Source organism: Melospiza georgiana, chromosome 8, assembly GCF_028018845.1.
Source record: "Melospiza georgiana isolate bMelGeo1 chromosome 8, bMelGeo1.pri, whole genome shotgun sequence".
Taxonomy (NCBI): Eukaryota; Metazoa; Chordata; class Aves; order Passeriformes; family Passerellidae; genus Melospiza; species Melospiza georgiana.
The window spans coordinates 34,250,699-34,273,050 of record NC_080437.1 but is presented as its reverse complement, the minus strand read 5'-3'; the positions used below and the strand labels follow the sequence as shown (position 1 = coordinate 34,273,050).

Here is a 22,352-nt window from a genome sequence, read left to right as displayed (position 1 = left end):
GGCAGGGCAGCTGGGAGTCATCCCTTAGCCAGGGGACAGGAGCTGGCAGGGCTGGGATGTGGGATCTGGGATCTGTGTGTGGGATCTGTGATGTGTGTGTGTTATCTGGGATCTATGATGTGGGATCTGTGATCTGTGATGTGAGATCTGGGATTTGTGTGTGGGATCTGTGATGTGTGATCTCTGATGTGAGATCTGGGATCTGTGTGTGGAATCTGTGATGTGTGATCTGTGATGTGTGTGTGTTGTCTGGGATCTGTGATGTGGGATCTGGGATCTGTGATGTGGGATCTGTGATGTGGGATCTCTGATGTGGGATCTGTGATGTGTGATCTGTGATGTGTATGTGTTATCTAGGATCTGTGATGTGGGATCTCTGATGTGTGATGTGAGATCTGGGATCTGTGTGTGCGATCTCTGATGTGAGATCTGTGATGTGAGATCTGGGGTCTGTGTGTGTGATCTCTGATGTGTGATGTGAGATCTGGGATCTGTGATGTGTGATCTCTGATCTGTGATGTGTGATCTCTGATGTGTGATCTCTGATGTGTGATCTCTGATGTGTGATGTGAGATCTGGGACCTCTGATGTGTGATCTCTGATGTGTGATCTCTGATGTGTGATCTCTGGTGTGTGATGTGAGATCTGGGATCTGTGGTGTGTGATCTGTGATGTGTGATGTGTGTGGCTCCGCAGGGATCGCCGTGTGCAACATCCCGTCGGCGGCGGTGGAGGAGACGGCCGACTCCACGGTGTGCCACGTGCTGAACCTGTACCGGCGGAACACGTGGCTGTACCAGGCGCTGCGCGAGGGCACGCGCGTGCAGAGCGTGGAGCAGATCCGCGAGGTGGCCTCGGGGGCCGCGCGCATCCGCGGGGAGACGCTCGGCCTCATCGGCTTCGGTGCGTGCCACGCGCGGGGGAGGGCTCTCCCGGGGGGCTCAGAGCCTCTGCACGGCCTGGGGAGGAGCCAAAAGGAGCATTTCCAAACTCAGAGCCACCGCTGGTGTGAAATGGGGAGGATATCTTGTGGGTTTTTGGGGAGGGAGCTGTTTGTGAGCTGTGGTTGAGTCCTTGGAGGAGCACTGGTGAAACACAATGGGGTTTTAGAGGGACCACAATTCTAGATGTAGTGCTACTGTCCTCTCCCAAAAATACCCCATCCCTGTGCCACAGCCGCACCACCTCAGCCTTCCTGAGCCACTCTGGCCTGCACGGTGGAAGGGCTGTGTAAAACAGAGCTTAAGTTCAGCCACAGCTGTAGAGAGTTTCAGCGTTAGAGGTGGGATCAGCAAATTAAATGCAAAAGCTAGTTTAAATGGGGAAACTGAAGCAAGGCATGGAAATGCCTGGGGACAATCCTCAGGTCCTGCTGGGGTCTCAGCCTCATGGGCACAGGGGATTTGGCTCAGTTAACTCGCCCTGTCCCTTCCCTTCGGCACAGGTCGCACTGCGCAGGCGGTGGCGGTCCGAGCCAAGGCCTTTGGCTTCAACGTGATCTTCTATGACCCGTACCTGCAGGACGGCATCGAGCGCTCCCTGGGCGTCCAGCGGGTCTACACCCTGCAGGACCTGCTCTACCAGAGCGACTGCGTCTCCCTGCACTGCAACCTCAACGAACACAACCACCACCTGATCAACGACTTCACGATTAAGCAGGTAATGCATTCACCCTCGCGTGCGTGCACGGCCCAGGAGAGCTTTGGCGGTGGGCAGGGCTGGCCACAGATCCCTCAGCTTCCCCAGCAGCTCCAGAAGAGCTGCTTGCACCCAGGTGTGTCTCCCCACGGTGTTCAGGGGGAGCAGTGTCCTGCCAGGTAAATGATCCCCATCCCTGTGGTGCAGAGGTGATGGCAATGGTGGGTTTTATTTGCCAACTCCAACCAGAGATGGAAAACCCATGTGCAGTGGGATGGGGTTGCTCTGGGGCTGGAGCACGGAAAGCAGGATGCTGCTGGAGCTAGGGTAGCATCCCAGGGAGGGGGTGAGGACAGGAGGGTTGGAGCACACAAAGCAGGATGCTCCTGCAGCTGGGGCAGCACCCCAGGGATGAGGATGGGGTGAGGACAGGAGGGGTGGGTGCACCCCGCTGACCCCATCCCTCTCTGGGCTGGCACAGATGAGGCAGGGGGCGTTCCTGGTGAACACGGCCCGCGGGGGGCTGGTGGATGAGAAGGCCTTAACCCAAGCCCTGAAGGAGGGACGGATACGAGGGGCCGCGCTCGACGTGCACGAGTCGGAACCGTTCAGGTAACGCTGCCGCTCGCGGGGTGACATCGGTGTCACCATCAGGGGTACCCAGCACCCACTGATGTCACTGCCCAGCCCCAGGGGACAGTCCTGCTGCTGTCACCCTGCAGCAGCCATCGGTGTAGTCCAGCCCTGGGGCTGTGTGTGCTCGAAGGGACACTGGGAGCTTGGAACGAGAACCCAACCTGTGTTTAGGAAGAAAACACGAAACATTCACTAGCCCTTGAGTACAAATTCACTGCACTCAGTGCTGGGTATTTTTGCCTGCAGCCTGGGAAGGGCTGGGTTGTAACTGAGAGCGCAGCTTTTCTCACTACAGGAATATTTAAAGAGCAAAAAGTTTGCTCCTACACAAGGGGAACCCCAGTGTCCACCCCTCCCATCCCAGGATCACCCACAGCCTGTCCCTTTATCCTCACAGTGCTGCAGACACCCCAGACATTATTCCCATGGGAGCATTAAGCCCAAACATCCCATGGGTTGGTGTTTCAGCCCTTTTGTGGTGCATTTTCAGAAGGCTGCATTTTCTGAGCCCTGCACAGAAGCTGTGCTTCCTCCCCAGCACTTCTGTGGCCATTTTGGCTTGGCAGGACCATCAGACCAGGGAATCACAGAATTATTTGGGTTGAAAGGCACCCTAAAGCTCATCTAGTTCCAATTCTTTGCCATGGGCAGGGACATCTTCAACTAGAGCAGGTTCATCAAGCCCCATCGAGGCTGGCCTTGGAGGGAGTGTTGCATATGCAGAGGGCAGACCACAAGCCTTTTGCTGTTCATCTTTCATTCTTTGTTCAAACATTGATTAATCTGTTTGTTTTCCCCTGCTCCCAGTTTTGCTCAAGGCCCATTGAAAGATGCTCCCAACCTGATCTGCACCCCACACACAGCCTGGTACAGCGAGCAGGCATCCCTAGAGATGAGAGAAGCTGCTGCCACCGAAATCCGACGCGCCATCACAGGTACCAGCCCCGGGCTTGCTGGGCTTGGCTCCCTGGTGCCTGCAACAGCAGCCAGCAGGAGCAGAGACAGGATTCACCCTGCCCAGGGGAAAGGGATCCAACCCCTTCTGCTTCCCAGGAAAAGAGCTGAGAACCCAAAGTTCCCTGTTTTGTCATGACTGGGTGACAGGTTTTATGTTAGTTTTATTTTTTTAATGAATGGGCAAATACTGGTGTCTGTGACTGGGAAGAAGAACAGAACTGGGAAGCTGCTCCTGTTCCTGGTGCTGGCCCACAGACATAGCATTCCAAAACCAAATTCCAAGGTGGTGGGCACAATACCCCAGCAAAAAAAGTTCTTCTCTTCCCCCAAAAGTCACCCTTAAGGGAACAGCTCCTCTGAAAGTCAAGTGTTGGAGTGAGGGTGGGAAACTGATCTCCAGCCCTGTATCTCGGGACAGCCCAAACACCCTCCTGAAACAAGGAATGGGGGATATTTTTCCCTCCCACCCTTTACACTGACAGACATAGTGAAACTTTAGGCATTGTAGCTCTTTGGAGGGTGATGAACCCGACACAGCCTCACCTTTCTCTCCCACTGCAGGGCGCATCCCGGAGAGCCTAAGGAACTGCGTCAACAAGGAATTCTTTGTCACGACGGCCCCGTGGTCAGTAATAGACCAGCAGGCGATTCATCCCGAGCTCAATGGTGCCACGTACAGGTGAGCGGGAGAACGGGAGCACCGGGACACGCAGGGACACCGGGAACACCGGGAACGCCGGGCTGGCACAGCGAGGGTGGGCACCCGGTGCTGTCACCCCCTCCCTGGGGACCAGCACTCACAGCACGGGGGTTCCTGATGGGGTTGAGCCCACCCAAAGGGTGGGTGCAGCCTCCCTTCCCAGAGCAGCATCCCTGTGGGCTGGGAGTCGCTGGGCAGCATCTGTAGAAGTGGCAGGAAGCCCCCAGATCCCCCACAGGCTGGGTGTGAGTTCTGAATGCAGCAGCAGCTCAGTGCTCCTGTCCATGAGCACCTCTGTGAGCCAGGCCCAGCCCACAGGTAGGTTAATGAGCCACAGGAAAAGCTCCAAATACAGAGCTGTAGTCAGGTGACCCAATTTCCACCTAATCCGAGATTAAGGGGTATTTACTGCTCTGTTTAGATGGCTCCAAGTGTGCTGGTAGGAGACATCAGGCTCAAGGAGCTGGAACATGGGCTCATTCAGGGTATCACCACTGCCAAAAATACTCTGAGCTACAAAATGCCCTGCAGGGCGCATCAGGTCATGTCAGGCAGAGCCAGGCCAGAGCTATCCAGCAGCAGAGCCCAGGACAGCTCCTGGCAGCTCCTGGGCCATGCAGTGCAGGCTCCCTCTGACCAGCAGAACATCCAAACCTGGAGAGAGCCTCCCCTGTTCCCACTCAACACGTGGGCAGTGCCAGCACCCAAGGACAGGCCTTGGCTTCCCAGCTTAACCTCTGTGCAGGGAGCTGCAGCCTGGCTAAGCTCCCTGGAGCCCTCCCTGTAAGCTGGCTCAGCTCACCACCCTCACAGGCGGGTGAAATTCCCTTCTCCCTTCCCAACCCACCTTCCCTCAAGGCAGTAGAGCTGCAGGGAAGTGGGAGTCCTCAGGCCTCAGATGGCCACAGAGCTCCACATGGATTTTGGTCCTCATTGCCCCCACATCACAGCTGAAGAAATAATTCTTCTTCTCCTTTTTCAAACTCACTGTTGTTTCTTGGAACGTGTGCAATTCCTCCTGCTCTTGGAAAAGCTAATTAAATCCGAAACCATCTTTTGAGTTTTGCTGTTCCACAAGGAAGATGCAGCTCCAGGAAATATTTACAAACCAGGTGTAGGTGTTCAACGTATTCACACACAGGGGTGATGGGGTCAGCACACCAGCATCTGGGCTTTCAGAGAACATTCTAGATGGTTCCTTACCCAAATTTCCAAAGGAGAAGGGCCTCCCCATGGTGAGAGCACAAGACAAGCTGCAGTTCCAGTGGTGTGGCAGAAGACACTTACCCAAGGCACAGCAGTTGGTGTTCAACTCTGAACTCTCCCTTGTAACGTAAAAGGAAAAGCAAACCTGGCTCCAGGAGGGAGGTGGGATCTCCTTGCTGTGTTTCCTCCAGTGCTGGTGGGCTGGGGGGTGTGTGACGAGCTGTGCTGTGACAAACCTGCCTCTCTGTGTCCCCTGTGGCAGGTATCCCCCCGGGATGGTCAGTGTGGCACCAGGAGGAATCCCAGCAGCCATGGAGGGCATCATTCCCGGCGGCATCCCTGTCACCCACAGCCTCCCCACAGTGGCACATCCTTCCCAAGCTCCATCGCCCAACCAGCCCACGAAACACGGCGACAACAGGGAACACCCCAACGAGCAATAGCAGAGAATTTAAAAACCATTCAATAAACTTAGGACCAAGAGACATTGGAAAAGAAGTTATACATGAACTAAAAAGAGAAGAATTTGATACAAAATTTGTAATGTTGATTTTGGACAGAGGCATCATTGATGTTCCAGTGTTCCCGACAAAGCGACAGCAGCCAAGACTGGGGAGAAGCCCCGGAGAAGTCACCTGCTCCCTGCAGTGCTGAAAACTAGGATGTGATACATTAATGAGCAACTTCTGTTATTGTGTGTTGAGTTTCCTTCATCTGTGCATCAATCACATGAATAAAAATGAATTTCTTTCCCCCCTCAATTCCTTGGGAAGGACAGGGTTCCTGCACTGTGTCCAGGCCACTGAATTAAGCCATCTTTACAGAGTTAACAAGAAACCATTGTGTGGCTTCAGCCCTCTCCTTTCTCTTGCATCTGGTGACCTCTCCTAACAGGGGGCAGCAGTCCTGGCTTAGAAGTGGAAGAAAAAAAAAAAAAGAAAATCTCCTCCTCCTCCTTTTTGCAGTGGCCAGTGCCGTGTAACAGAAGTTCTCCTGCCAGGTCTGAGTTCCAGCCATTCCAGCTGGGATCTGTGGGATGGGAAGGGCAGAAAGGGCTCCTGGCAGTGACCACTGCCCTCCCAGGCTAAGGAAAAACCAAACTGCCAGTCTCTTCTCTGCCCAATACACTGAATAAAGTAGCTGTGCATCCACCTACGCCCTGCAATGATGCAAGAAAAAATAAAAGAAAAAAAAAGAAAAAAAAAAGGAAAAAAAAAAGAAGAAAGTATTAAGTTTCACACACTATTTGTACTCAGATATATTTTCTCAGTTTTAAATCTGCAGCTATTTTATCAAGTGGAAAAAAGTCTTGAGCTGGAAAGGGTTCAAGAATAATGTTGCATTTCCTTATGTCTCAGGAAACACTTTTTATGGTAACTTGTCAGACTGTCTATGAACAAAATCCACTTTTTTAGACATTGATAAAAGTCTTCTTTTCTTCACGTGATATTTTATACAAGAACACTTCAAGATGTGTTATTAGATGTGACTGATTTTAACAAATCCTATTAGATTTGTATCAACTAGTTACATGTTATATTCATAGTCTTTTGTGAATCACCGCCTTTTGTTTTTAAAGATGGCCTGTTTTGAGCCTTTGTATGGGTACATTCCTGTTTCTGTGACAAAAAAAAAAAAAAAAAAAAAAAAAAGAAATCTTGAGCTGTCCCAAACAGACAAAAAAAGAAACCAATGGCTATCAGTATGTTTTGGTTTAGTGTGTTACCGTTACTGTATTTGTTTATTGTAAAGGTGGACATTTAGCGTTCAGTGCAGTTTTCAATAAAAAGTGATAAAATTTCTATAATTTCTGAAAGGCAAGAGCTCTCGCTGCAGTCTGGGGCTTGGAGACACTGAGAGGTAACCATAAGGTACAGAAACATAATTCTGGTCACACTTGGTGCATATTTACAGTCCAGTGGGAGGGGAAGGTCCCTTCCCACTCAGACCATTCTGTGATGAAGAGATCACTGTGGGTTTCCATTAGGTACAAAGGCAGCTACAACTCAAACAACATTTTCTGTACATTCTCAAGAGCTGAAGCATTATCAAACCATTGGAAAATAAAGCCAAAAAAGTGCTCAAGAGGTGCTGCTGGCTTTGAGCCTCACTGGGCAAGAGGCCTGTCTGTTCTTGTTTGCACCCTTCTTTACCAGTGTGTCCAAGTGCCACACACATGGAGTTAGATGGGGACTAAAAAAAGCTGAAACCAAAGTGTCCAAGTTACAAAACTCTGTATTTTGTTTGCTTAAAATTAAACTGAAAACTTGGTTACCAGCTTCATACATCCACTCAAGAGATCACCTGTTATAGAGTGATTGCTCCTTGTCAGTGCTCAGCACAGCCCAGCAGTGAATTATCCGTGACCTGTGTGAGAAACTGGGATAAAACAGGTCACATACAGGGGTAGCATTTGGGAGACACCAAAATTACCATCAAAACCAAGAGGAAAACATTGAATTGATGTTTCAGGTTTAGTTGTTTTACAAATAAAGGAGCCCTGGTACTTTGTTTCTCAATGATCCGGTCCCTCCCTGCGCCGCAGGATCCGTGTGCCAGCAGTGACTCTGAGCTCACAACATGCTGCAGCTTTCATCCAACTCACAACTTCCCTTTCAGCCAAAACCAAGGTCAGAAGTGCCACAAGCTCAACAGGAACACAGGTTAAGCCATCCCAAAGGTTACAAGTGCCTGCAGGGAGAACACCAGCAAAACATGCAAAGATTGGAGCCGTGGAAGGGGAAGAATATCATCACAGCTGGGAGATGCCAGAGTACCAGGAGCTGCAGCTCTCAAATGGAAAATTACTGGGCAAAGAAATTGGAAATGAACAGTTGCTGCTGAAGGTTTGTGGCTGACAATGCTGCTGTTGTCCCACTCAGGGAAAGCAGACAGGTTATCTCCTGGGATAATCATCTTTTTCTCCAGGGAGAACTCCAAAGATGTCAACGTAGCTGTCAAAACAAGCAGCTTCAAGGTGACAAACACTGAATAAAACCTTTCAAAAATGTGTTAGGGAAGTTACTGAATCAAAGGGAGAAAAGGGAAAAGCAGAAATTAAAGTCTCCACACACACAAACCAACCTGGGTAATGGAGGAAATGCAACTCAGGGGTATTTGCCATAAGCCATGCAGCAGAACTTTGGAAGAATCCAGAATTACTAAATTTTAATATATTAAAAACAAAAGAAATACAGGGATTTTCACTGAGGAAGTCATAAATAAAACCAGAAAAAAACTCTTGACCAGCTGTAAAGGAGGTAGCAATGAAAAGCTAAGTTCTTTGCTAGGAAAGCATGTGCTGCTGCGAGCAATATATGAGGAAAATAACATTGAGAAACCCAATTTTTTGTATATATTTTCATGGCTGAAAGTGCAGAACTTGCTGACAAGCTGCAAGGGAGTGTGTGCAGATGAACCTCAGTGCCTGTAAACTTCCAGGTGTGTGACTGAGGATCCCCTGACATACACTGACTGCAGTGCGAGCACGAAGCCGGGGGTTGCAGCTCTTTAATCTACCAGTACAGGAGGTTTGGATTACTCTGATTCTGGAAAAGACACTTCACCAGCTCCCAAAGGGCCTATGAAGCATGTGAACCTGAACAGACCATTGTACAGCACATCAGAACAAAACAACAATGATCAAGGAAGCCAAGTGATCCAAAGTACCAGGACTGTCCTGTCGGAGCAGTGCGGAATTCATCGGTGCGTGTGAGATCCGCTGAACTGAGCACAGGGAACTGCTCAGGGGAGGGCTGGGGGACAGGGCACACTGCAGGCTGCCCATGGACACCAGGAGAGCAGGGCAGGAGAGCTGGGCAGAATTTCACATTGGTAATTCTCCCCTTGGGACAAGCTTTGCTTCCCCGAACAAACAGCGCTGCCAGAAGAAAATGGGTGCAAAGTGAAAACTCCTCAGCATCCTTGAGCAGCCCATGGAACCAGGGGCTTTTCCTCTGTCCACAGGGCAGCTGGGATCTGAAGCTACAGGTCTGGCCACTGAGAGCTCCTCAGGCTGGCTGAGATAGGACCCCCATGGTCACAGCACGACACATAAACCACTCCAGCACAGGCTGCATGCCAGCTCAGGGCACAGAAATCCTCATCCCAGCTTACCCTGCATTCAGCTCCCTGACAGAAAAGCCTTACATCCTCAGCTAGACAAGGTATAAAAGGATTTCACTGCAAGGTAAGGATAAAAACAAATCCCAATTTAGAAAGGGAACCTGAACCAGGACCGTGTGCTCATGAAGAACCCCTGTAGGATCTGGGGTTGGGTGGTGAATTTGGGTCACTCACACATGGCAGAGCAGCATTCATCCTTCACCTGGAAATCTGGGCATGCACCAAGCAGAGCAAATCTAAAGGCCAAAAAAGGTGAAGACATAATAAACCTCAGTGGAATCTAGGACGGGAAAACTGCAAAATTAATACAGTACTTCATTATTTCTTTACTTTCGGTGTCGTCACCAAGTTTCTGTAGGAGTTGTGCACGTTTCAACACCATCTAAGCAGCATTTGGAAGAAAAAGCAGCAACTTCCTCAGGGTTTCCATAGCTCTGAACTACATAAAAATAGGTGCTATGGGGCTTCTTTCCAAATTCTAATTAAAACAATTTCATCTACTGCAAAATTTCTTATTCAACCACCACACCATCAAAAGTGCTTTTCAAGACAACCTGAATTGCACTGTATACGTAAAAACTGGCATTAACCTTTAGTGTTTCAGTGAGATTTTTAGATAAACTTTATCCATTACAGGTTACATGGCTAAAGTTATCAAATATAATAAAATTTCTACTGGAGAATATACTCTGAACTTACAGTCTTAGGAACTTACATAAGTTTAAGTATGGCCACATCAATCAACATGCAAGAAATTCCCAGGTTTACATACTGAGAAATATATAACAGTGCTTTTAAACAACTTGAGCATAGATTCTTTCTTTTTAATTAGAACTGCCAAATGGATTCTCACTAGATTTAGTGACCGAGGAGTAACCTTTAAAAAGGCGTTTTTTCATTTGCAGCAAAGTTTGAGTGATCAAAGAATAAATGATAAAAATGATATAATTTGTAACACAGCAAGACTGAGTTTTGACAAGATTAAATTCTCAATTGTGTTCAAGTTCTCAGATTTCACACAATTTTGTTTAGTGTATGCTCACAGGAATAAAATCTTTTAGGTCACTTCTCTGAATAAATATCCTTATGTTTACTGAAAGGAATCTATTAACTATTAGAAGAAAAAATAAAAGGCAAAAAAAAACCCCAAAAAAGCTTTTTCAGGAAACAAATCATTTCACTCAATGTAAATTTAGCTTCTCTTCCAGTTTGTTCCATAGAGTTTAGGCTTTATTACATGGGCACAGCAATAACTAAAATATTAGTAAAATAACGAACGCATTTTTGCTTATGACTTGCTGTGGATATCTGTGCAAACAAAAAAAACCTCTCACAATCTGACCTGGGCACTAGTGAGATTTCACAGGAAAAGGCCTTTCAGGGAAATGTGTCAGAGTATCTAAAAGGTGATGGAGAAGACCAGGTTCTACTGTAAAAGAATCTCAGAGGGAGGAGATATCCATCCAGCTCACATGTGCTTTCAGAAGTGCCCTTAGTTGAAAAATTTCTCTGCAATAATTAAGATGCTGGTATACGTTTCCTATTACACAACCTCTTACACAACCACATGCGGTACATTTATAGACAGATTTACAGTCAGAAAGAAAAATGGGGTCGGTTTGGTTTGGTTGGTTTGTTTTTTTTTTTTCCATCTTGATAATAAAATTAGCTGTTTTTTGTTTCTTTTTCGTGTTTTTATACAAACTGTAGTCCAGCCCACTCGGCTCTCTCCGGGCAGCAGGATGAGCGTTCCATCCTCTCCCCGTGCCGTCGGAGAATCCTTCCCAGCATGTATCCCCTAACCTGGGTCGCTCCACACCCAACTGCTACAGCACAACGCTCACTCGGGGGCACACACTCTGCGCTGCTCATTTGCACTTTATTCCCCCTCACTCATCGTCGTCATCCTCGTCCTCCTCGCCGTCGGACAGGGACGTGCAGGGCCGGATCTGGCGGTAGCGGTCCAGCCACTTCTCCACCATCTGGGTGACCAGCGGGTGGTTGCGCCGGCGGGAGCTCTTCTGCATGGCCACCAGGACGCCTCCCTCGGTCACGCAGCAGTCCAGCCACTCCCGCAGCAGCTTCTCCTGCTGCTCCTCGTTGCCTATCTTTGGGGCACACAAACACCAGCAGTGAGAATTCCCAAACGCCCAGCCCGGCCCTGCTCCCAGCACGCCCCACTGGATCCTCTTAATCTCATCTAAGATTCTCTTAACCTTGCCTCTATTCTAGGTAGCCACCCCAAGGCATCACACCCACAAAAGGAAAAAACTGATGCCCACTGCATTTTCAGCCAAAGGCTCTGGAAGTACTCTCCAGCTCTTCTAATCCATCCATCCTTCTTTCTTTGTCTCTTTCTCCATTTTTCACAGGTCTATTTCCAGTACGGCCTTCAGTTATTTTTAAGCAGCTATTTATCTACAGTAAGCACCATGTATAAGGAGGGAAGTCCTAACAGAGCTTTCTGGCTTTACAAACACATTTTTATAAGTTCTCAATGTGAAATATTTTCTCTTGTAAAATGTAACAAATATCATGGCTTGCTAAGGAAACATCCCTTTCTAGACCTGAAGCTCATAATTTTCTCCTTTTATTTACAGAATGCCCACTTTCTGCAATTACTTCAGTTTTCCAGTCCTCTCTTCACCCATGCACACCCTTTAGGGAAGTAATTTCATGTCTTTATCATAGTTATTAAAGCAAAAATGAGTTGAGTTTCATTAGAATAGAAGGTGGAAAATGCTGCAACTGTAGGCCAATATTTGTGTTTCATCTTTTAGGGAAAAAAACCCTAAAAGGCAGATTTCAGTCTTGCCTTAGTGACAGAACCCTTATTTTTGTGTCCTTTTCTAGGTATGCTGATATTCAGTGCTCTCAGGCACAGGATGGGATTGTTGGGGTGTCCTGTGCAGGGCCAGGAGTTGGACTGAATGATCCTTGTGGGTCCCTTCCAACTCAGGACATTCTGTGATTCTATGATTTGTTTCTGTGATTTACATGGTCAATGAAGTTACATCCTATTTACAGAGCTGTAAATAAACATCAAATTTGTGGGAAAATACCTTTCAGCATCACCTGGAATGATGGGGAAGGGAGCTGCATTAATTACCCAGAACAGCACACTCCCTGTAATTCTCTAGACACCAAAACTCAGGGGGCTACAGAGATTGCTGAGCTTCGGGGAGCAGCTGTGACAAAGTCTCCAGCACACACCAGGTGTTTCTTTCTTACCTCTTGAGCAGAAAGGAAGTGAATGTGCAATAATTTCCTCTCGCTGTCCACCAAGGGTAGAAAAGTAACAGTAACATCATCGTCAGTGTTCAAATTAGCACCGGCGCCTCGATTGCCATAGCCGTCATTCTCCATGGCAACCAGGGCGGAGAAATGGCCCCTCGTGTAGCCCAGAGCTATGGGACTCTTCCAACAAAAACTCTGTTCCCATAACAAAGGCAAATACACACCTGTGGGCAAGGAAAGCACAGGGGAAGGCTCAGAACTGCTGCTCAACAAGGAAGGGTTTTGATACAAACCGTGTGGTTTGGGCCAAAGAGAAGCACAGCACATTTGAAACATGCATGGTTTGGTCTGCACTGACACAGGCCACATTTGCAGTAGAGCTAATTGTTGTTAATTAACACAAGTCAATCTTTGCAATGCAAGTTTAAACACAGGAGTTTACAATTACAACCACTACATTACCACAGCCCTAAAATTGATGGTCTATAGTGCAGTGATGAAAAAAAAACAAGATTAGAAAAGCTGCCTTTTATGTTTGATAATTCTTCTTAAAACTGAAGAAAAAAAAAAAAGATTCTGCATGACAGAAATAAAGGTTACAGTCAGATGTCTACTTTTACCAGAGCAAAAATTCCACCATCTGCTCACAAAACTTATCATTAAAAGAACTCACTGCACAAAATGTTACTCAGCACTGATGTAACCCATCCCAGAGAATGGGACTGCTCATATACAGTACTCACAGATTAAATTAACACACATCAATTATTCATATCAATTACAAAAAAAAAAAAAAAGGAAAAAGCACCAAAAAGCTGATATGACTTTGCTCAGCTACAACCAACACCTGATGTCACAGATTCTGAGAAGAACTGCACTTTTTCTCATCACCATTTTTAGCAATAAAGACAGCAATTTGCTCGAGGTCTCAAAATAAAACTGGAACTCCTTTCTTCCAGGAACATAAATAATTCTTGGTGTGTACTGCTGCAAGACAACTTAAGCAAAAGCACAGCTCACCTTGTGACAGGGTAAAAATAGCCCCACATAAACTCAAGTGCACATGTAGCATAGCAACCCCTCCTAGTACAGCTGCTGCTGCAAACAGCTCCTCACAGCCATGCAGAGGGAAGGGCAAGGCTAAAATGGGAACCTGAGGCAGGGGTGGCTTTGGAGGTTCTGCTTAAGTGTTGAGCTCATCTTTTTGTACTGCAGTAGAAATTAGTGGGGGCTACCAGTAAATAATTGTGCCTTTTTTCTCCCCTCCTTGGTTTTGAATTAGCAATCAAGGCTACCTAGAAGTCTTGCTATTTGTTTAAAATTAAGAGTCCTACAAGTTTTTACAACACCTTGATTTAAAGACAGATCTTTCAATACATTCTTAGCCCTCCCTCCTGTCCCTATTATCAAGTTTCACTCTAAAGCAATGTTAAACACAGAAAGTGAAAAACACGGGATAAGTTTCACCAGAAAGTTTCAAACCTTTGCATTTAAGGGCAAGAACCAAACAACCAGACAAAATTAAAATTTACACTGAAGCTGACATCCGGCCAAATGTAAGGAAGACAGTCCCTCAATTCCTTGGAGCACAGCTGTGTGAACTTTCAGGACTGAAACTCATCTGCTTGCCTCCATCTCTACACTGAAATTCAGCAAGTGTTTGGAAACCTTCCTTCACCATTGTTTTATCCTGGTGAAAATTCCACACTAATCATTTCCCCAGGACAGAAGGCTGTGCTGCACTTTCCATTCCTCCTCAACACTGTGATGAGCTCCACAAGAAAAGAATTTCAAGCATTGCCAGGGAGAATATCTAGTGCTCTTAAGAGTTATAAAAGTCACTGTGATATAAAGCCAGGAGGTCATGTAACAACAGTTGACAAGCCACAGAAAATAAAGAGGATGGGCTGACACCTATCCTGAGGCCACCCAGACAGGATTCAGTTTCTCCAGCCTGACCTGATGATCACTTCAGTCAGTCATCATTTTTCCTGTTCAATTTTAAAGGCTGTACATTTGTGCCACTAAATACATGTGGCTAGACCAGAAAGGTCATAGAGCTTGAGAAAACAGATCTTCCACCTCTGAAGCTTTAGGATTTACAGAATTAACAGTGAGCTGGAATCTGGGGAACAAGGAGGGTGGCAATTACGGGATTCACAGCAGCTACAGCAAGGATGCCAAGCTGGAACAAGGAATCCTGGGAAAAAAAGTATTTTAGGGGTGGCTAAGAGGGTGCTACAAACTGATCCATGATGCTGAACAAGCATTTAAAAAATTCAATTCTCCATTTCTATTATAGAGTGGTTTGGGTTGGAAGGGACCTTAAAGCCCATCCAGCTCCACCCCCTGCCCAATCTTGCACCTTTCCTGTCCAACCTGGCCTTGGACATTCCAGGGACTTTTCTGGTGGATGTGATGTTAACAGAGGCAGGGACACCCCAGCACTCCCCAGAGGTGCAGGTGCTGAGCAGAGCCCACACACAGGCCCAGAGCAGGAGGCTCCTCCTGGCAGCCCAGCCCACCCAGCTGGTGTTCAGCTGTGCCAATGGCAGTGGATGAGCACACATTGACCACAAAAACGTGGCTGGCCAGGGAGAGGAGCAATTCCAGTTACTGTGACACTGGACTCCAAGTTCACCTGTTCCCAAGGCTGTTTCCATGCATGGATGGATGGGGCTTGTGGCAAGCAAACCTCAAGCTGTAACTATTTGGCTGCCTAAATTCCTGGAAACCTGTGTGCAGTAAAAGGGAGTTCCAGGCACCCTTCTGGTTCACAGAGCAAGAAAATTTCAGCACATTTAGGCCATGTAACACTTTGTCTGCCTCGATGCCCAATCTAGGGAAATAAAACCTTTGCAAACCACTAAGCCTTGGAGTTAAAAGCAACACAAAGCTGGAGTGTCAGATTTAAGTGACACAAGTACTGTCCCTTCCCAGCTGCCTTTCATCATCAAAACAAAAGTTAACATCTAACTACAATGACTACTAAACTTCTAACCTCTTCAAAAAGGTAATTAATTTCCCTACATGAAGTTTTGTTATTGCCCCAAACTTAGAAGCCAAGACTCTAAATAGTTATAAATTAACATTAACTGCACAGCTTAGTGTTTTCTACAGATCATGGCTTTGCCTCCTTCCAAAATCACCACATTTTTTTCTTCCAAATCACAAAGATGTTTTGGGAAGTCCTCAGCTAAGCTATAAATAAAGAGTGGGTCACCATCAAGCAGATGTACTTGAGGCCAGGAACATAAACTGTGGGCAAAACAAATGTCCCAAGCCCTGGAACACACACAGCTCCTTCCCCATGGTTCTGTTTACAGCTCAGTTTGTGCAGATGCTCCCAATCCCCTCTCATGTTTTATTATTTGAATAATAAAGTATTAGCCTGTCACAGAGGGGAAAGTTGCCCAAACATAGATTTGGTTTGCAAAGCAGCAAATGCATCTTTAGAAATCTACAGATGTTAAGTCTAAGCAAAACTGGACTGAGTCATCTTCACGTTTATCTTAAGGACAGTCAGGTTGTCCTGAAGACAAGGAGGGAAAAATTCAAACAGAACCTGATCAAGCTATGCAAAATTATAGTACTGATGGGAAATAAGTCAGTATTCACACTTGCTGTAAAGTGTGAATCACTGAAACACAAATAAAAATTTTATTCCCATTTAAAGTATCATGGAATTCACTTTTACAGGCACCATACCCACTTATAAAATTAAAAACTTCAAGTTTGGAGACGATTATTTTGTTCTTTTTAACAGCAAATGAAAATTTATCTACAATAGTATTCCATCCTTTTCCAGACAGTCACTTCATGTCACTAGTGATTTACAGCCCACCCCTGTTGAAAGGTGAATTTAGAAAATGAAAGGCTTACCTTGGAAGCGGGTATATCCTAATGTTTCTCCCCGAAAACTCTTGTAATATTTTACTCCATAAACTATAATTGGTCTTCTAAGAATATGTGCAAGTACAAAAATGTGTGTCTGCTCCAAACTCGCTCCAGGCTGAACCAAACACAAAGAAAGACAGAGCTTGAAACAGAACTTACCATCCTCTACTTTGAAATTTGAAAAACAGTCTTCAAATTGAGAGAGAAAATGCTTTTAAGAGTGATAAAGCTTTGACAGGAAAAACCAAAGACTGGAAAATTATTGGAAATAAGGAAAAACATTTCAGCTTGTCAGCTGTCAGTAATAATTCTCTGTCCTATTGCCCAGATTCATTGTAATGGATTTCATTCCCCACTTAGAAGTGAAACTCTACATAATGTTAGGTCTAAAAATAATTCCTTCATCTGAGGGCACTTTAAGGCAAATACCTTTTGATGATAGGAAAAGGGCACATACAAAACAAATCTCAAAAAAATAGCACCAAAATCATGTTTATACTTTAAAAGTGGAGCTAAAATAACTCCCATAGCTGGAAGCTTATAGGAATGTAAATCTCATTTTGGAGGGCAGTTATAAAATCTCAGCTTGCTGGAGTTTGAGCAGTGTAAGCTGACGGATTTGGAGGTGTGTTTGGGAGGTAAAAGTGCTGCAGGAGCTGGATATTAAACATATGATTGTCTATGAGTTTGTTCTACAGACTTCACTCTAATACCACCAGTCTTTTTTTGTGTTGCACTGCTTAGCAGGAAGCTCAAAAATTGTAATTTCAAATGAACCTTTCCATATCAGCAGAAAAGCTTCCCCAGTAAGATTTTAAGATCATTGGCTTAAGAGGAATATTCTTAGTTCACAGAGAAATATTCTTATTCCCAAAAAACTCTTCTAGTTCTGAAACTTCTTTCCAGCTATTAAAATATCTATTCCAAAAGCCCTTTGACAAAGGAGTTTTCTTACCTGGCTTGCAAGAGAGAGAATGAATGCCCAATCTTCCTGCCACTGTTCCTCTCGCAAGGAGAAATGTAAACCGAAGCTTTGGGAATACCACGATTCCCACTCTTTCCAGCGTGTGTAGAACCTAAAATGTTACACAGAGAGAGAAAAAAAGTGGTAAAGGCAAAAATATTTACTCAACCACCACAATCCTGACAGCAGTATTTAACCTTCATCCCAAGAAGGGAGAAGAGAGAGAGCAAGTGCAGGAAAACTGAATTTTGTTTTGTTTTTTTATCTTCAGGAGACTCCATTTATCAATCTTCACTTAAGAACCACTTAAAAAAAAAAGGACATGATCCAAGCTCCTACCAGGCTCATGCCTAGTTTGATACCTCCTGCAATAGGGATTGTTTTGGTTTTTTGCAAGTCTTATTTAGGCTTATTGAAGTGTCGATATACACGGATATAAGTAAGACATTCCATTTCATACAGCAGGAGTTGCTCATTCTTCTCACACAAAAAATAGGTATTGTCTATTTTTAACCACATCATGAGTCAATTAACTTCAAAATGCTTGTATCTCAATTTCCAACAGCCCGTGGTTAAGAGGCAGAACCTGTTTTATACCAGATTTTGGAGCAAAGGGATGGTAATTCCACATTATATGGAGTTGTAAAGCAGTGTGGATAAGAATCAAATATGCAAAATTTGATTTAGTTTAGTCATGATATTTTATTTAACTATTTACCAAGAAAAATGACACATTAAGAGGAAGGTGCTTGCTTTTTAAAATTTTTAACTCTGTCCAATCACCACCCTATGGAAAAGCCATAACTTCGTATTAGGAACCAGGATTTAGGGAACAGTGCTAAGCCAATTTTTAAACAATGGCCTTTACTGTGAAAACAAAGAAACCATTCTGAAGTTTCAGCTTATTAAAAACGTCACTGAAATGAACTCATTTAATTAAAATCTGAGAATATCAGCAGGCAGTGAGTGTGTGTGGATAAGATCTTTCCTATGCTTTCAGTGAAGGTGGAATCACCCTAAAATCTTGTGTGTAGGACAGCAGCCACCAGCCAGGCTGGGTTTCCTGAGTCCAGGAAAACCTTTGCATGGCTTAAAATTCCTGTTATTGAGATATTTGGATAGGTCTGATTGACAGTAATATCTACAGGGAATCTTCTGGATCTATACTCCAGTTTTTATCTAAACACACCAACACTTCCACCTTTGAACCTGATAAATATTTTGCCTGTTTTCTCTCATAAATTTCTACCAGTACTTTGTGTTAAATTCATTCCCAGTTCTCCTGAAAGAAATTTAATCAGATTCTGGGGGAAAGAAAAACCAAAGCAAAGCAACAACAAAAACTTCAACATCACCAGAATGAGAGAAAAAGCCCAGAAAATTGAAGGGAAAAAAGAAAAAAAAAAAAAGAAAATACCAAACTACTCCCTAAAAGATGGATTGTGAAAGTGTTCTCCTAAAGAAGTTTCTTCCCTGAGTTAGTCAGACAAGATTTTGATCTCATTTAAAGCAAACTTTTCAGGTTAACACAAGAGAACTGAGTGCATCCATTAAAGAATAAAATTCTGAAAGTCAACTTAGGGCATTGTGCCTGTTCTCCAGCAAAAGCTAATGGTGGAATACAAAAGGGGCACTTCAAAACACACTTTTGTGTAAACTAAAAAAGGGGAGTTATTGAAAGGTGAGTGGAAAAGACTCCACAGGCCAGAGCCTCTGGGAACTTCACTGTGGAGCTTTTCTGAGTACCAGACACAGACTGTCTCTGGTAAATAGATTTTTCTTTGTTCAGCATCTAAACAAACATAACAAAACAAGGTCAAATGAGTTACATGAGTGTTTTCTGTCTGACTATAAAAATACCCATTTTTAAGTGTCTTTGTGGAGGCTTTGAAGAATAATTCCACTAGATAAAAGTTTAAGCAGGGATTGCATTTAAGAGCCTGTTCCAGTGACGACATCTCTTCCTATCCAGCCACATGTCCTAGCCCACAAAATTAAATGTATCTTCTCAAATGGAATGTATACAGCACTTACAGGATGTACAGAATGATCAATTTACAACAAAATCTGGCTAAAAGATTTATTCTAAAGACTTGTTTCTAACAAGAACACGACTTGTTCCTTGAAGACTTGTTCTTTCTAGTCTGAAGTTTTGTTCCCTTGAAGGAGCACATCAATCAGTTAAAAACTATGCTTCTAATAAGGATAAAGATTACACAAATACAGAGTAAAATGAAAATTCTGTCTAGACATAAACTAAAAAGCTTAAAAGATTGAGTAGCCTCTAAGTGAGAGTTTTGTTAAGATACAGCAGTAAGTCAACCACAATTAACACCAATATTTTAGGAGCTTTGGTCCAAAGCTCAGTAGTTTGCAGCATGTTTTTGGATACCATGTTTAGTTTTGTTACCATAAATAACAAGACCTGTTCTATGCTAAATTTCTGTTCTGGCCTCATGGGAGCTGTCTGTGATGCCAGGGACATTCCTGCATGGTTGAGGTGCACACTCCATGCTGAATAGCTCCAAAGCAGTGACAGATCCTCTCAGACACTGGTTCTTGGGAGAATTGCTTCTGAAGCATCATTTTCTGGAACCCAGCTCTGGATGCTAATTTGAGGGGTTCTCCCTCAACAGCACAAAATTTACTCACAGGTACCCCTAAATGAATCTTCTGTACAGCAAGAGGACAGGGACAGTCTTTATACAGTATGTGCTGACAGTGTTTCTCCTGTCCTTGACTACAAGAACATCAAAGAAATGATCACCTGTGACTGGGATTATCAGTCTTTATCAGCTCATCCCTTAGTCCAGGACACCCTGGAGAGCTGCTGGACACCACTGGGGGAACAACTGAGATCGTCCCTCTAGCAGAAGGAAACCACAGCATCCAACTAAAGAAGGTCAGTGCAAAGCAAGAAAAGTTGTTTTACAGAATGATAAATCAATTTTATGGCCAAATGACAGAACCAGTTAAATGTCAACACTGTCTGCTTTACTACCATTATTTCAGCAGACAGAACAGGGATAAAAAGAGCAATCCTGAGTAAAGCTGTAACTAAGCAGATGGAATGAAAACACTGAAAAGTTTATAAAGAATAAAAGGCTATCTTCTACTAACAATCTTCTGCACAGCTCCCACCGAGCAGCAAGGCATGGCATGTGCATGATTTACATTGCCAGGACACAAACTGCAGCTGCAGTAACTGTGGTTAGTGCATGCCTGGCAAGTATTTTAGTGTTTGAAATGCCATTTGCTGAGCATCACACCCCAACCCTGAGTTCACAGCATCCAAGTTTCCAGTGCTCCTATTTAAAACATGAGATGATGATCCCAGCTGGGACCACTGGACAGCTTTGAGGAGCACAACCCACAGGTGTCTTGGGCTGCAATGTAAGATGTGGCTGGGGGTGTGAATTCTATTGCCATCTGTCAGAGGTGGGGCAGTTATCTCTGTTCATGGGGCAGTTTTCTTTATCTCTTCCACAACCAATCCTCCCTCCAGGAGATCTCTGTTGTCCATGGCCACCGAGTGTCCCTGCAGGGCTGATCCAATCCCAGCATCCCATGGGAGATGCTCCGCCCAGGGGAGGAGCCAAGCATTCCTGCCTGGATCCAATCTGAGGGTTGGGACACCCCAGCAGCCTCTGCCCCCTGCACTGCCAGAGGAGCAGCTTTCTGCTGCCCTGCATGGCCAGAGGGAGCCCAGGCCCATCTGCAGCAGCCCTGGAGCTGCAGAGGAAAACTCCCCCCTTGTGCAGGATCCCTGCTGCAGCAGAGCCACAGCTGGCACTGCAGGAGGGCTGAGCCCCCATGGCATGGGGCTGGGACACCACCCTGACCCACGGGGTGCCAGGGCATGTTCTGACTCTGGCAATTGTTTGGTTTGGGTTTTCTGTTGTTTTTTTGTGGTACTATTGCATTTGTATTTTTAATTTTCCTAGTAAAGAACTCTTATTCTGTTATTTCTATTCCTGTATTTTTGCCTGAGAGCCCCTTAATTTCAAAATCATAACAATTTGGAAGGAGGAGATTTACATTTTCCATTTCAAGGGAGGCTTCTACCTTCCTCAGCAGACATCTGGCTTTTCCAACCAAGCCAGCAGGGTACTGGGGAGGGCAGGCAGTGGGGTTTGGCTGCTGCAGCAGGGGCAGGAGCTGCCCAGACTCACCAGTGGGAGCAGTCGTGTAAACTGTCGTGCAGGGCCTTGCGGGATGGGGGTGGGACACCCCCTGACACACAGGGGACAGCTCCTGCTCTGACTCTGGCAATTGTTTGGTTTGGGTTTTCTGTTGTTTTTTTGTGGTACTATTGCATTTGTATTTTTAATTTTCCTAGTAAAGAACTGCTATTCTGTTATTTCTATTCCTGTATTTTTGCCTGAGAGCCCCTTAATTTCAAAATCATAACAATTTGGAAGGAGGAGATTTACATTTTCCATTTCAAGGGAGGCTTCTACCTTCCTCAGCAGACATCTGGCTTTTCCAGCCAAGCCAGCAGGGTACTGGGGAGGGCAGGCAGTGAGGCTCTGCTGCTGCAGCAGGGGCAGCAGCTGCCCAGACTCACCAGTGGGAGCAGTCGTGTAAACTGTCGTGCAGGGCCTTGCGCAGCACGGAGTCCTTGTCGTAGATGCCCCAGGTGGCCTGGAGCACCGAGTCCAGCAGGCAGTCCCCGGCCGTGCGGTTCCACAGCGCGTACAGCCTGCTGTCCAGCCGTGTCCCCAGCTCCAGGGACCAGTTAATGATGGGAGACTCCTCCTCCAGCTCTGCAACGGCACAGCCAGCTCTTCAACAAGCTCTTGTTTATCTCAGGGAATTCACACAGCACAATAATGGCATAGTCTCAATGACCTACCCCTTTGCATGAATAAAACTCTGTTTTATACTCTGTCTTCATACCACAATTGATGCCTCAGGTTTTAGTTCTTATATATTTCAGATTCTGCACTGCTTTAGTGTGCATTTCTGAGCCTCATATCAGGGGATGGTGAG

The 22,352-nt window shown here is 45.5% G+C and overlaps 2 protein-coding genes across 7 annotated transcripts in view; one reads left to right on the top strand and one right to left on the bottom strand.

Annotated features, from left to right (window-relative positions):
* The window catches only part of CTBP2 (C-terminal binding protein 2), a 130,878-nt gene extending 125,224 nt beyond the window's left edge, over positions 1–5,654 (top strand). For all 5 annotated transcript variants that reach the window (XM_058028943.1, XM_058028944.1, XM_058028945.1 and 2 more), the window contains 6 exons: positions 697–903; positions 1,445–1,659; positions 2,120–2,250; positions 3,082–3,209; positions 3,793–3,910; positions 5,400–5,654. In XM_058028943.1, coding sequence (XP_057884926.1) covers positions 697–903; positions 1,445–1,659; positions 2,120–2,250; positions 3,082–3,209; positions 3,793–3,910; positions 5,400–5,580 — 980 coding nt within the window. In that variant the 3' untranslated portion in view covers positions 5,581–5,654. The remainder of the gene's footprint in view (positions 1–696; positions 904–1,444; positions 1,660–2,119; positions 2,251–3,081; positions 3,210–3,792; positions 3,911–5,399) is intronic.
* Positions 5,655–6,763: 1,109 nt separating this feature from the next.
* Positions 6,764–22,352, bottom strand: part of ZRANB1 (zinc finger RANBP2-type containing 1) — a 46,646-nt gene continuing 31,057 nt past the window's right edge. For both annotated transcript variants that reach the window (XM_058028947.1, XM_058028946.1), the window contains exons 7-11: positions 21,928–22,126; positions 17,352–17,472; positions 16,382–16,511; positions 12,494–12,723; positions 6,764–11,370 (exon numbers count right to left, since the gene is read on the bottom strand). In XM_058028947.1, coding sequence (XP_057884930.1) covers positions 11,152–11,370; positions 12,494–12,723; positions 16,382–16,511; positions 17,352–17,472; positions 21,928–22,126 — 899 coding nt within the window. In that variant the 3' untranslated portion in view covers positions 6,764–11,151. The remainder of the gene's footprint in view (positions 11,371–12,493; positions 12,724–16,381; positions 16,512–17,351; positions 17,473–21,927; positions 22,127–22,352) is intronic.